Source organism: Amblyomma americanum, chromosome 9, assembly GCF_052857255.1.
Source record: "Amblyomma americanum isolate KBUSLIRL-KWMA chromosome 9, ASM5285725v1, whole genome shotgun sequence".
NCBI classification, from domain to species: Eukaryota; Metazoa; Arthropoda; class Arachnida; order Ixodida; family Ixodidae; genus Amblyomma; species Amblyomma americanum.
Genome location: NC_135505.1, coordinates 57,442,009 through 57,458,094, shown reverse-complemented (window position 1 = coordinate 57,458,094; position 16,086 = coordinate 57,442,009). Strand labels below are relative to the sequence as shown.

General features: G+C 48.9%; 1 protein-coding gene across 1 annotated transcript in view; it reads left to right on the top strand.

Annotated features, from left to right (window-relative positions):
- Nucleotides 1-15,682, top strand: part of LOC144103359 (uncharacterized) — an 80,136-nt gene extending 64,454 nt beyond the window's left edge. The window contains exon 2 of the mRNA XM_077636100.1: nucleotides 15,491-15,682. Coding sequence (XP_077492226.1) covers nucleotides 15,491-15,682 — 192 coding nt within the window. The remainder of the gene's footprint in view (nucleotides 1-15,490) is intronic.
- The last annotated feature ends 404 nt before the right edge of the window (nucleotides 15,683-16,086 follow it).

The window sequence follows — 16,086 nt, the reverse complement described above, 5'->3', positions numbered from 1 at the left end:
TACCGTCATGCGGGAATTGAAAACAAAGTTAGAAGTACTTCACTCTTAGACAGCTATCAGAGAGCGTTCGCTTAGGCTTCTTGTTTATGGTTTCAGTCAAACAGCTCTCTCTAACTTTTTCAAGCTCTTTCCGACGGAGCCTTACCAAAACGAAATGACGATTACACCAGATTTTATTTACATTATATAAAATATTGAGACAACTGTGCTGCCATCAGGATGTGGCCTATCATCTCGGCATCTCTGATCTCATCTGTGTGTCTGTGTCCTCCTGCTTTTCTCTGTAAATTATTTGGTTCACGGTCCTCCTCTCCAGTTAGCTAGGCTTCGCCATCTTTGTTTCGTTTTTTTAATTTGGTTGCCTTTCGTGTAACGCCAACTAAAGAACCCGGTGGCAGCTACGGAGGCGTTTGCCACTCCCAAGCGCAGACAATGGCCCGACCAGGTGATACCTCTTCCTAGGCCGGCGGACTACACAGGGGCGAGCGTCTCGCCGCAGCTATAATCTGTCTTTTCAGTGCCGACATGATGGCACCTCGGCCACTGCACGCGGCCGCTTCTGCGGGAATCACAAACGGCCCGCAAGCACGCGCACAACCGCGACGCCCCCATTGCCGACGTTCGTCTTCGGCCCTTCGCTGTTTTCGAGGCGACAGCCGGCCCCCCTTAGCCCCATCGGCGGTGTCATTAATCCGTCGTTGCCTGAGCCGCACAGAGCACTACACAAACCCCAATACACCGGTCGTTTCACTGACGCTCAGGGGTGAACCAACGGACGCCACCGACAGTTCTATTACAAAACATATTAATTACCTGAGAGCCGACTAAAACATCACAAACTAATATACAAGCATTACAATTAATTCTTTGACCATTTCACGCATTGTACGTGTCCATTGCTTCTTCCTTTGGCATTGTAAAGATAAATATCCAAATCTTTGATTTTACGAGCCGTTTGGCAGCAGGTGCTGCGAGTGCTTTGTCAAGGGAGGTGGACCGGTATTATGACCATGTTTGTCTTGCTGTGTACATAAGTGGGCTGATGCTGATGACGATGACAGTAATGAGCCCGTCTCTGAATCGCATACAATTTTAAGTTTATTTGTGACCCCATTCTATAAGGGCTGATAAGATGGACAGGCTTTTAGAGCACAGCTCTTAGACTCCCGTTCTTCTTGTATTCCGCGTCGTAGTCGTCGGCTCGGTGGACGTAACACGCCATCTAACAACCGTGGCAGGTACTAGCAGAGTGAAACGCCGCCTGCCGTGGCCAGAGCGGAGGAGTGAGCAGTCGGAATGTGGCTGCTACGAAAAAGATCCCGGAAGGGCTAGTAGTGTAACACACAACATGCTTGCCAGTGGTGGCAAGAAACATGGTAAGAGCTGCGCTCAAATTTTGCATTACCATTTGTCGTAACAGTCTGTCAGTTTTTCAACTGTTGCTTCTTGCGACAACTTACCAAACAGAATGGCTGTGCCCCTCTGAATCTACAGTGCAAAGTGCTTTTTTAGCTGCGAAGGTGAATCTTTCCGGTTTCGCTGATGGAAAAAATCTTCACGCGCTAAGAACGTGAACATGACTACAGACATCCCCTGATGAATCATTGTACGAGTCCTTCTTTACATAGCTATCGATTGCTTTTTCATTCGAATAAAACGTTCATTCCAGGGAATGTTCATATTCTTTTCGTGGCAATGTTTGAAAAATGAGATATGACACAATTTTTATTCCATTTGAAGCATACCATTCATTGAAAGCTTGTTTTCGAATTCTGTATGACGATTCTGGAAAACATCGCAACTATATTACTGATTATCGACTTTTTTTAGACTGAATTATTATTGGCAAACGAATATATTTTAGACCTGATCTCAGCAGAGTGTTTGAGAAGCCCTTTTGCAGGAAAAATGGTGAACTGAACGGATTAGAACAGAAGTAATGACAAATAGTTGGTGATTTCTGGAAAAAAAAATAACCAAGAGAGCAAGCTGCCGGGCTAGTTGGTGATGCATGTTGTAAACTTGGAAGCGCAAAAAAGCGGAGGACGGACAGAGTAAGCGAACACAAAAAACAGGTTCACGAGCGCTAAGTTTAGCTATTGCAAATGTTGCATCATTTGTTTTCGCGGTTATTTAGGAGAGCATATGTGAATTGTAAATAGAACGTTACCTCTCTGAAATATCTGACTATAGAGCTGCGGTTATCGTATTACTTCGAAACAGAGGCTTGATATCTCAACCCTGATCTTTATTTGACACTTTTTCTTTCATAGTTTCTAGACACATCACTCTACATTTGGACATTGTACGCAACGTCTTCAACACAATCCAACCTGTGCAAGGTGGACAAAGTGTTGAACATGACAAAGACGGACGTTTACTTTTCGCGGAACTATACCATGCCATCTCAATTAAGGTGAGATCTGTTCGACCGCAAGAACAAAGCTTCGTTTTGCCCACTCTAACTTATGTCTTGGCAGCAGAATGAAGAGCGAGCTACTAAGAGGGGAGTTTCAAGACTGGCAAAGAAAACAAGGCCCGAGTATTATGCAGCTCTACAACGCAGGTAATGAAGGCTTCCGCATGTACTGCTCGTGCATGTTCATATGTGGTTGGCCTGAATGTCTGCCGAATTTACAGCGATAGCATTATCTTGTACTTGTGGCAAAATCATACTCTCGTCTGCACCGCAGCGTCACCAGTGCTAAACCCTACCCGCTAATTGTTAGGGTCGCCCGTTTCGCTCAACGCGCCTTTCTCGCCGTGCGCTCTCCTCTTATAGACAAGTAGGCGACCATTCGTGAAACATGCGGACCTTTTAACTTTGAAACCATCTTCACAGCCTGGCACCCTAGCCGGCACATTGCGACAGGTTACTACCTCAGGGTACTCCAAACGCTTGCAGCAAATGACATTCAGTGGAGCTCACCCGACACGCTAATGTGTGTTCAGCGCCGTCGATGCGGCATCACGCCATCCTATCCCGAGTCAGTAAAGGCATCACGAGCGCTGACTCACAACTGCAGTTTACTGATGGGAAACAGGACGAATATATAGGAAGCCCAGAAAACAATAACGCAACCAAAAATACCACACGTTTTGCTACTTGCTATCAACAAACTTGATTTCCTATCATGAAGACAGATAAAGAGCTTGCGGACGCACAATCTTGCTTTTCTTTTCATGTCGTAAGCTTCTCAGATCTCTCTAGCCTTGTCTTTTGTCCTTCTATCTTTGGTCCCTATCTTTTGACCTGCTACCTTCTAGAATTGCATTACCAACCCGCCCGTTTAGCAATTGTATTTTAATAAGTGCTCCTATTAGCACTAGCGTTTGGAAACATCGCAGCTGTCTCTATTATTTGCGTAGCTGCGTGAGTAAAAGTTGATAATTTTTTTCAGCGAGAGCACAATACCCATACAACTTTGAGTAAGAGCTGTAAGTCACAGCGCACTGCTATGGCTCAGGGCGCAGAGCTACTCACCCTGAAGCTTCCCATCTCTTGTTCACTGAGTATTGACAAGAAACCCATCGACCGGTCCTCTCGCTGCATATAGATTGTTGCTTTATACATTTCCTTTATAACGTCTTATGCGTTATGCGAAGGAACAGCGAGCTTTTAATGCAAAAGCAGTATTGGCCTGATAACGTGGAAAATTTCGGTGTGAGGCTTCTGAAGTTGATCACGCGATGAGGAGAATGGCGGAAATTAATGGAAACCTTGAATGAGCCTGACCTTCGCCAAACTAGAGAAATAAAATAAATATTGCGGCGACTGGGTTTCAACACGCTGCGGCGCGAAGAGATCAGCTTCTCTATAGCCTCTGCACGAGGGCACTGTGCTACCGGCGCTATTTTTTCTCATCATGATATTTAGTACAGTGAAGCAACGCTCTATGTACATGAACTATCTAAAACAATGAAGAAAACAATCGCTGATAAACACCATGCATGATACGACACATGTAAACAAACAAGCATGAGAAAAGACGCGACGCAGGGCACATCACTACTACATCATAATACAATACACCTAAGCAAAGACGCAATAGAAAAAGGGCAATGGAGAGCACACCACTAGGCGTAATTTCCACTCCGGATCAAGTGCAGTCTGGGCACACAATTCCTGTAGATGAACAATCAGTATTCTGAAATGGTTCTTTATAGAAACAACAGATTCAAAAGGTCGGCCCATCATGGGCGTTTTCCAGAGGCTGTGTAGTCCAATAAGAAAAACCATGTCTAAGGTCATATATAAATGGCAGGGGAGTGAGCGACATTTGCAGTGTTTGTTCATTCTTCATATCTGCCGCCACACAACTTTATCGCCTTGTTTGCGACGCAAGACGCGACTAGATTTATCTCGATTGATCGAAGTCTGGCAGCGCTGATTCTACGTTGTTCCGGAATGTTTAAGTAACTTTGCATGCTTTCTCTCGAAAGTTCGCTGTCAGCTTTAAATTGTGCACGGCCGACGGTGGCGGGCATTCTGTTCGATGACCGCCGAGCACGCTTGTCGCTTCACCGCCGCCGAGTGATTCAGTCTATTGTGGGCGCAAATCAGCCCAATAAACAGTTTTCTTTTAGAACACATTTTGCCCGTCTTCATCGCTCCTTCGACTGCCGTCATCACTGCGTGACATCTGGTGGAAATGCGGGGTAGCCTTTCATGTTCCGGACGCCCCCTTCAAGTCGTGAACCCAGCCCTCAGCGCTTCGCACCCGAGGGCGAGCCAGCAGCTCAACGAGCCAGCCGCCGTCTCCAGGGAGAGGAGCCTGAGTTCCGGACCCTGCCGGACCGCACCAGACAGCGAAAAGACGCTGCTACGAGCACCGCAACCTCACCGAAGATGTCGACACCGATCATACTGCAGCAGCCGCGGGTGCCGCCAACTTTCAATGGATAACTAGGCGAAGCCCCTGAAGAATGGTTGGATCAATTTTAGCGCGTGGCGTCATTCAACAAGTGGGATGATGCGGCGAAAATTGGACACGTGTCTTTCTCATTGGAGGGCTTCGCACGCACGCGGTAGGAAAACTACGAGTCGTCCCTTACGACATGGGAGCTATTCAAGAGAGAACTATTGAAGGTATTCACCACAGTAGTGAGGAAAGAAAGAGCCGAACGACTCCTCGAGTCCAAGACCCAGCTTCCGAATGAGCCCGTCCGCGGTTACGTCGAGGAGATGAAGCGCCTATTTCGCCGCGGCGACCCCGAGATGACCGAGGAAAAGAAAGTTCAGCTTTTAATGCGCGGCGTAAAAGAACAACTCTTTGGCAGCCTCATCCGCCAGCCGCCAAAAACAGTGGGGGAATTCATGCAAGAAGCCTGCACGAATCAAAAATCCCTCGACGTCCGAGCTCGGCAGTACAATCGCCCTTCCTCTGCCTGTGAAATTCGTTCGGATACGACGGCCAACACCAGCGACAGCTTGCGGGATGTTATCCGCGGAATCTTCTGAGAGGAGCTGCGCCGATTATTGCCATCCTCCCCATAGACACAAGCAGCTACTCTGATAGATGTGGTAAGGGAAGAAGTGCAACAGGCACTTGGCACGCCTACGGCCACAGAACCCCAGGCTATGACCTACGCCGCTGCAGTAAGGACTCCTCAGCCCAAACAACAACCCCTGCATCCTGTCCGACATGGACCACTTGTTCCCGAAAGCTACCTCCCTGAACCCGTTCGCCCAGCCTACGATCGACGCTCAAGCCCCAGGAAATGAAACGTCTGGAGGACTTCCGACAACCGGCCGTTGCGCTTCCATTACGGTGAGGCCGGCCATATTCTTCGTCACTGCACGTACCGACGTATCGGTCTTCGAGGATGTGCCGTTAACTCCCCACGGCCACGCTTCAGCCAACGTCTGCAGGGAACCGACAAGTACCTGCGTCGAGAGGAGCACACACCCAACCAGTTTTTGCGCTCACCATTGCAGTCAACCTCGCGCTTTGCGTAGCAGCTACGCAGCCGCGGTACGAGGAAGGTCTCCCAGCTCCCGTAGGGTAAACTAAACACAGCAACCTCTGTAGGTGAGATTGCTCACGAGCGAAACGCCGAGGATCCTCCACCGACCACGCCTCATGAAGAGGATGCACCCGCGACGCCGCATGAAGAACCTACTCTCGCTGCACCGACGCCGCACACAATGACAAACCCGACCACGACGGAAACTGCCTTCAAAACGACGTCACAAAAGCTTCGACCACACGCCCCACCCGCGACTCGCATACGCGAAGAAGCCGTGACCCGACGAAAAGAGCGACATGCAATGCAAGAGCGAGGACCTCCGACTTAGAAGTGACTATCGATGGCCGGAAAGTTACCGCTCTAGTCGATACAGGAGCCGATTACTCGGTGATGAATGGAACATTCGGTGCGCATCTCAGAAACGTCACAACGGCTTGGGACGGCCCACAAATTCGCACCGCGGGGGGCCACCTCATTACGCCATCCGGACGATGCACAGCGCGAGTTACTGTCAAAGGACATACCTATCCTGCGAAGTTTGTTGTGCTACCGCATTGCTCCCGCGAAGTGATCTTGGGCATGGATTTCCTTAATGAGCATCAGGCGATCATCGACCTGCGATCAAAACTCATCACGCTTTCGACGGACGAAGCCATCGCTTCGATGAAAACTCGGGAAAATCACGTTGCCCTGAGTGTCCTGGGGGAAGAAGTGAGCTTCTCACCCTGTTCAAGTGTTATCGGGACCATAGGCGCTACGAAAGCCATTAAGGTTGAAGCCTTCATCGAGGGAAACATGCAGTTGCTTCTAGATTGAGGGATTAGCATCGCAAGAGACATCGCACGTTTCCGCAATGGCCAGGCTGACTAACTTCAGCGAAGAATACCGGCACATTAACAGAGGAACGATGATTGCTTTCTTCGACGAAATATCCGACGTACGAGACTCCTTCGCCCTCTCCGACCCCTCCGCAGAAGATTCGCCTGACCAAGAGAATTCGCCCACTTTCGACATCAACCCAGCCCTGGCCCGGAACAGAGAAGACCAGATCCGCAATCTGCTTCACAGCTACAGTGAGTGTTTTTCGACATCGCCGAAGGTCCGACAAACGCCAATTGCCAACCATCGCATTATAACGGATCAACACGTCCGACCTCTCCGTCAAAGCCCCTACCGTGTGTTACCGCGAGAACGACAAGCCATCCGGGACCAAGTCGAAGAAATGCTTCGCGACGACGTCATCCAGCCTTCAAACAGGCCATGGGCGGCAGCGGTTGTTCTAGTGAGAAAGAAAGACAGCGAACTTCGATTCTGCGTTGATTACTGCCGCTTGAACAACATAACAAAGAAGGACGTCTACCCCCTCCCCAGCATCGACGACACAGTGGACCGCTTCTGCAACGCCAAATATTTCTCTTCGATGGACCTCAACAGAGGCTACTGGCAAAAATTAATTTCGACGAAAGAGATCGCGAGGAGACAACATTCATCACTCCGGATGGGCTGTTTGAATTCAAGGTGATGCCATTTGGTCTCTGTTCCACACCAGCGAAGTTTCAGCCAGTAATGGATTAAATGCTGGCAGGCCTGAAGTGGCAAATTTGTCTGGTATATTTAGACGACGTCGTTGTCTTCGCCTCGAACTTTGAAGAGCACCTCAAGAGACTTCGAACAGTACAAGACGCCATCTAGTCGTCTTGCCTAACCTTGAAAGCAGATAAGTGCCACTTGGTCTACAAAGAGCTGCTGTTTCTAGGCCACATCGCCAGCAAGGAGGGAGTACGCCCGGACCCACAGAAAACAACTGCTATAGAACAGTTTCCACCGCCGGCCGATAAGAAAGCAGTGCGCAGATTTCTCGGACTGTGCGCATATTACCGACGATTTGTGGGAAACTTTTCGCGCATCGCCGAGCCCCTGACCGTGCCGTTTAAATGGAAAGCGGCGCAAGCAGAAGCCTTCAAGGAACTTCAGCGTCGTTTACAGTCCCCACCAATCCTCGCGCATTTTGTGGAAAACGCCGATACTGAATTTCATACCGACGCAAGTAGCGTGGGCCTAGGGACCGTTCTCAATCAAAAAAAGGGACGGGCTGGAGAAAGTCATCGCATACGCTGGCCGTTCCCTCTCCAAGGCCGAGGCTAACTATTCGACCACTGAGGAGTGCCTTGCCATCATCTGGGCTACGTCAAAATTTCGCCCCTACCTTTACGGACGACCGTTCAAGGTGGTCAGCGATCACCACGCGTTGTGCTGACTTGCCAATTTGAAGGACCCCTCTGCCCGACTCGCTCGATGGAGTCTGCGTCTCCAGGAGTTTGACGTCACCGTCGTTTACAAGTCCGGACGCAAGCACTCTCACGCCGATTGCCTCTCACGAGCCCCTGTAGATACACCGCCGTGGGACGACGATGAGGAAGCCTTCCTAGGACCCATCAGCCCCAGCACTTTTGCTCAGCAGCAACGCTCGGAACCCTACCTAAAACGCCTCATCCAGTACCTGGAAGGCAAGGTTTCTTCACCCCCCCCCCCCCGCCTCATTCAAGCGAGGACTGTCTTCTTTCTGCGTGCAGAATGAGGTCCTTGTGAAGAACTTTGCAGCGAGCAAAACAGCCTACCTTCTTGTTGTACCTGCTTGGATGGATGGATGGATGGATGGATGGATGGATGGATGGATGGATGGATGGATGGATGGATGGATGGATGGATGGATGGATGGATGGATGGATGGATGGATGGATGGATGGATGGATGGATGGATGGATGGACGGACGGACGGACGGACGGACGGACGGACGGACGGATGGATGGATGGACGGGATGATGGACGGACGGACGGACGGATGGACGGGCGGACGGACGGACGGACGGATGGATGGACGTATGGACGGACGGACGGACGGACGGACGGATGGGTGGATGGATGGATGGATGGATGGATGGATAGTTGGATGGATGGATGGATGGATGGATGGATGGATGGATGGATGGATGGATGGATGGATGGATGGATGGATGGATGGATGGATGGATGGATGGATGGATGGATGGATGGATGGATGGATGGATGGATGGATGGATGGATGGATGGATGGATGGATGGATGGGTCAGTGTGAACTCTTTAAATCGGGCAGTGGCTCAAACCACCTAGCCATGTCTCCGCGAAAAAGTTCTGCACAGTTCACACGACGAGCCGACAGCTGGACATCTCGGGTTTACTCGCACCGTCCGACGCATTCAAGACAAGTATTACTCGCCCCGACTGTCTGCCAATGTCGCACATTATGTGAAAACCTGCCGAGATTGTCAGCGACGAAAGAGCCCTCCAACACGACCAGCAGGACTTCTGAACCCCATTGAACGTCCCTCAAGGCCCTTTTAGCAGATCGGCATGGACTTGCTTGGCCTTTTCCAATGTCACCGTCTGGAAATATGTGGTTCATCAAAGCGACCGACTACCTGACCCGCTACGCCGACGCGAAAGCCCTGCCGAACGGAACAGCAGCAGAAGTCGCCAAATTTTTCCTGGAGTGCATTCTTCTTCGACACGACGCCCCCGATGTGCTCATCATGGACAGAGGAACAGCATTCACGGCGGAACTAACGCAAGCCATCCTGCGTTACAGCCAAACCAGCCACCGCAGGACAACTGCATACCATCCGCAGACCAACGGACTGACCGAGCGCTGAACAAAACCACAGCTGAAATGCTCGCCATGTATGTCGCTGCCGAACACAAAACCTGGGATGTTATTCTGCTTATGTCGTCTTCGCCTACAACACCGCAGTGCAGGATACCACTCAGATGACGCCTTTTAGGCTCGTCCATGGCAGGGATGCCACGACTACGCTAGACGTCATGCTGTCCAACGTTACAGAAGAAGAGAACGTTGACGTTGGCGCCTACCTTCAACGCGCAGGAGAAGCTCGAAGGCTTGCCCGATTACGGATCAAAGATCAGCAGCGGTCCGACGCCAGACGCTACAACCTACGAAGACGCAACGCGGAATACAAGCCAGCGGACCAAGTCTGGGTGTGGACGCCCATTCGCCGTCGTGGATTAAATGAAAAGCTTTTGCGCCGCTACTTCAGCCCGTACAAGGTTCTTCGTCGGCTAGGAGAACTGGATTATAAAGTCACCCCTGACGCAATGACTGGATCCCAGCGACGCCGCGTACAACCAGAAGTTGTCCATGTAATCCTTCTGAAGCCGTATTATGCGCGCTAAAGGACGCTGAATTTCCATACTATAGTCGCAGGACCCGTTTTATCGCTTACTAGACCCATTATTTGTTTTAATGCATCGGGTCGATGCTTCTTTGAGAGGGGAGTACTGCCGCGAACATTTGCAGTGATTGTTCATTCATCAAATCTGCCGCCACACAACTTTATCGCTTTGTTTGCGACGCAAGACGCGACTAGATTTATCTCAATTGATCGTAGCCTGGCAGCACTGATTATACGTTGTTCCGGAATGTTCTAGCAACTTTGCACGCTTTATCTCGAAAGTTGGCTATCAGCTTTAAATTGAGCACGGCCAACAGCGGCGGGCATTCTGTTCGACGACCGCCGAGGACGCTTGCCGCTTTGCTGCCGCCGAGTGATTCAGTGCATTTTGGGTGAAAGTCAGCCCAATAAACAGTTTTCGTTTAAAAGACCTTTTGTCCGTCTTCATGGCTGCTTCGACTGCTGTCACCACGACGTAACAATAGCCTCTGCACGAGGGCAATGTGCTACCGCCGCTATTTTTTTTCATGATATTTAGTACAGTGAAGCAATGCTCTATGTATATGAACTATCTAAAACCATGAAGAAAACAATCGCAGATCAACACCATGCATGACACGACACACGTAAGCAAACAAGCATGAGAAAAGATGCGACGCAGGGCACATCACTGCTAGTCATAATACGATACACCTACGCAACGACGCAATGGAAAAGGGGAAATTGAGAGCACAGCACTAGGCGTAATTTCCACTCCGGGTCAAGTGCAGTCTGGGCCCACAATTCCTTTAGATGAACAATCAGTCTTCTGAAATGGTCTGTGTAGAAACAACAGATTCAAAACTTCGGTCCATCATGCGCGTTTTCTAGAAGTTGTGTAGTCCAATAAAAAAAAACCATGTCTAAGGTCTCATCCATAAGCGGCAGGGAAGTGAAATACCGCACAGAATGCGATGTCAAATTAATTCTTTTTTTTCAATGTCCATTGCAAGGTATCCCAAATGTGTATTGCATCCTTACAATCGATTAAACAATGCTGAATTATTTCTTTAGCATCACAAAGGCGGCATATTAATCTGAACACAAAAATGCCCTTTTTTCTAACCATGTTTGCACGGGCAATGTCTCGCTATGTAGGTAAAAGAAAAATGTGTTGGTACACGGCGAGAGGGGCATTTTAAATTCTCTTTTAAGTACGTGAGGACCTGCGAAACCAAAATGCATACAACGATACGTAGGTGCTGGGGGAGAATATATAGATTAAATCCTTGTATAACCGTTTTCTCGACACAGAAAACAGGAACTCAGGGGAAAACATACAAGCAGGAAACGAACATCCAAACATTTCATGCATGAAGGTCCACAAACTCGGTCGATTAGAAACATAAGAAGAGACAATAATGTCCCATAGCATGCGACTAGCAAGAATAGACGCACTATTGGGTGCTTAGTCTCACGGAAAAGCATGAAACGTGAAACTATCGCCCGCACATACAGATGTACTAAAACAATGCCACCAGCACTTACATCCGGAAAAGGTTATCATGCCTCATATATTCAGAAGACGAATCCCACACAAAATTGCCGAAAACTGGAGCCTTCTGCACTGAATAATTTGGACTACAGAATAAATTTTAGTTACGAGCAACAGATTACACGGGGTCTCTTTTCCAAACATCGAGAGGGCATAGCCGACCCCGCCTCGTGTTAAACTGCAGCACACCGTCGCGCTGTGCATTGCAGCACAGTCTCGCGCTGTGCATTGCAGGTAGTCGTCCTCAACTTGCATCTGTGCGCCATTCAGGAAAGGAAAGGGAACGCACTTTCACTGGCACCATCAGGTACGTGGCGTTGGTGCCTACCTGCAAAAAGCTGCTTTAGCACAATATTTCATGGTTGGTAATGCTAAACCACCCACAGTTTTTCCCTAAAACATTAGGATGGTATTCAGAAGCCAAGCTTATAATATTTTTAGTGCTCTTTCAATGCATGCATCGCATACACTTATAGATTTTTTCTGCCTATGTTCGGTCGCTTTCATTGTCCGCATGTGCGTCGCAATTGTATGATGATGACTTTTCTTGGGATTCCCTATTGAGCGTTGGAGAGTGTCACACAAAAAGAGTATATCATTGTTTTTCATCTCAGGTGGTAAACAGCTCGGAGCCGAGGAGATTGTGTACCAAGACCAGAATAACACCTGTGGCATATTTTTTACAACACTTGATCATCGCTATGCTGGTCGTAAGTAACTTCCCAGACCCAATTAAGTAACATTTCCAACGTTCGTATATTTTTTCTGAATAACAATGACATTCAGACAAACGTTCCCCCTTTTTTGCGGCGCCCACTGATATGTCAAACATCACTTGAGCTTAACATACAAAACACGCGAAAAACCTGAATGGCGTCGACTAGAACACGTTATATTCGGCTACTTTTGTGCTCCTGCCTTCTACCTCTGTAGAGACCGTGTTATGCTTACTCCAATAAGTACAAGACCTAAGTAAAATGCATATTCTTCAGCGCTTCAGGTAACACCAGAAAAGTTTCATTTCTCTTAATTTCTGGCATTGTTTTCGCTCGTTTAATTTTGTAGTATTTCCTCTCAGTCATACTGTTGTTTTGAAGGGTGTTCTTCTCAAGACGAAGATGGCAGGGGAGGCATCCATAGCATACGGCGCCACTGGTTCGCGCTAATTCATGTGCCAGCCGGACCAGCTGGAGCTCTTCGTCTGGCTCTTAACTAGTAAGGGCCGCTTCCCATGGCTGGTACAATTGGTTTGTCACTGAGTTGTACTTGTATTTCGATTCAAGAGCCATTACATATAGAAGAGGTAAGGAAGTACATTATCAGGGACATATAGCGGGGCACTCTTTCGGGCTTACATTGTTTAAGAAAAAGAAATTCGGGATAGGTGTTAGTTTGTATTTATCTTCACTTTATAACTTCAGAGGTGTCTACTTCTTTGTGCGAAGATAGAAATTTCTTTCGTTCCAGCCTGATGTGTTCCAGTCTGTCCCCAAAGAGCACGGGTATACGGATGAGGAAGCGGTGTGGATCCGCTCGGTTGGTGAGAGCTCGGGCTAGACCGTTATTGTGCCTCGCTGCGTGAGAAATAACCACCCGTTGCCGATGATAATGTCCAGTGCCCACATCCTCGCGTTCCGTTCCAACAGCACTGTCCGCTCCTGGTTATGTTTAATCAAGCTTGAACAAATTTCTACCCAATGCACAAGTTTCTCCTTCTAGACCTTGCGAGAATGCACTGTGATTTCTTGGCGTTATGCGGTCGTGTGCCGTCAGCTTTTTGAGACAAGTGAAACATGAAGCATGGCTTAATGCATGCCCTGCTAGGGCATCAGTTCCTGGACGGACGCCATTGCAAACTGCTTCAGAGTTTTGGCCTTATAATTTTTTTCCTCATTTTGCCACACCCTCTACCAGAGCCCGGCCAGCCAGGAAAAGAACGAACCCGTATGGCAGCGTTGACACGAGCACGAACATTTTTAGCACGGGAGGGCATAAGGAAACACATAAAAACAATGCACAAAGAAAACGAAAACACAGGCGCGAACAAGCACGGAGGAGTGCGCGCACGAGACCACCCGAGCGGACCTAAAAACCCGCAGCTAAACACTGCAGATCACAGTACGAAGAAAAACATTCCGTTCGTTGAAATAGATTCATAGTAAATGGCGAGGTCAATTTATGCCTAGATAAGTTATAGCATGAATGCATGGACATTTTACTCAGCAGCAACAGTAAATAATTGAGTGCGAATTTTGATCACGAAAATGATCGACCTGGTCGCCTGGTCTCTGTCGAATCTCGGCTCCATGTCCGCGCACGATTTTCTTTTGTTTTTGAAAATTTAGTGTTCATAAATTCAGAGGGCAAGGGCGATAAGTCAGGCGGACGAGAGCCTATCGAATCAGCGGCCTCTACAGCCCATTTACAGGCTGTGGCTTAGACGTTTGGGTCTGAGCTCCGCACCAGTGCGTCTTACTGATCCATATTTACGATATTTCTGTGTCTGCATGGAGATTTGAGCAACACCGCCTCATTTGGATTAGATTGGCTGGCTAAGGTAAGAATTTGCATAAGTCCTCGTATCTGTCTGGATAAATGCGCGAATATCTTATAAGGGGTTGATATGTATCTGTCTGCAACTGGCACCAGGTATGTTCGGGGGTATTGGCCAGATATACAGAGCGAGGCGCAATGCTTCCGTCTTTCATTATACGTGGTCAGTACACCCTTTATGAAGGTAAAACTAACTTCCTTCCCTCACGCTATACAGTGGGCAAATTCGCGTGCGGTATGATGAGTGACGGCGTTGCATCGGAGAGAGGATTAGAGCGGGTGCCCATACAATGCTGACTTTGAGAGCGAGGAAGAATTCAAGGAGGATCCTGGCCGTGTACCTCGATATGCGGGTCCGTGCACACCTATGAACGGCCCGCTTTTGGTCCGAAAACGTGGTTTTAATGCGAAAGCCTTTCTGTCTCATCAGTGGCGTGCGCAGGACCTGTCGGCAGAACTTGTTCGCAGAGTTTATCCTCACGAATCTATTATAGGGGCAATTAATAGAATTGTTGACAAAATAATTATGCAATTAAAATATATGAATAATGAAGTCACCAACTGAATAATTAAATGCATAAATAAGTGGTTGGACTAATAATTTGCTTAATTGGTCAATTACTCACACAAATAACCGGTGTAAGGCTGAGCAGGCGGTCTAATATTATCAGGCGTGCCCCAGGAGATTCGCAGATTAGCAGGCGGAGCAATAAAAGCAGCGGGCTCTCGAATGGGACCAGAAGGCGAAGCATAGGTAGGTGGGCGAGGTCGCGCAGCAACGTCCGCATATGTCAGCGGGCCGCAAGAGGTGTGGGTTGAGGGGCTTGCGGAAGAGCCTCAGCGACCTGTTCCTGAGCGATGTGCCGCAGATTCGGAGTTATTAGTGGTGATTGCTCTTGATGGTGTGACATAAGTGAGGGCTGCCAAGCAACTTCTTCACAGATGAAGCTCTTGATGTGTGGCAGGAGCGATGACTGGGCTCATGCATCGTTCAGGCCAGCAAGCGAGTCGACGTTCGTGATGTGTTCGCGTGTCAGAGCCTTCTGCTTGCGTAGTTCGTCGAAGCTCTGACACAGGGTGACGACTTCCGCGACAGAGCGCAGGTCTCGCGCCAACAACACCTAAAAGGAATCGTCATCAATGCACTCAAGATAATGCCAGATCTTGCCGGTTTCAGACATCTGTGCGTTCACCCTCTTGCACAGATCGCCGAAATCCTCGTTGTAACTCGTGAAGTTCTCTCCTACCTGCTGCGACCACGCAGGCAAGCGCTGTTCCCCACGGAGTTTTCTGACAGCCGAACGGCCGAATCATCTGAGAAGCTTGCTTTGAAAAAGGACCATGATGTAATATCCGCCTCGTCGTTCCGATACCAGAGATTCGCCACGCCCGTCTGATAGAAAATCACATTTTTCAGTTTGGTTTCCGCTTCCCACTTGTTGCAGGCGCTCACCCGCTCATACGATGCGAGCCAATCCTCAATATCGTGGTCTTCCGTGCCGTCGAAGATAGCGAGGTCTCGCTGCCGGAGAGAACCAGCACAGACGACGGCTTCCGGGCTCACTTGCACGGCTTGGTGGTTGGCATCCAAAGGCATCGGGGTAGGGGGTAGTGTTCGGCTGCGGAGTTCCAGGGCGAGAGGACATAAGCCGTCACCTCCAGCAAATGTAAGGTGGGGTTTTCCGGAGAATATTCTTAACGGTAGCAGGGTCAACAGCAGTCCGAGGTCATCTAATAGAGTCAGGAGCGTGCACCAGGCTATGGCCATGCAGATCGCGCATATGCCCTTCGTCGTTCTTAC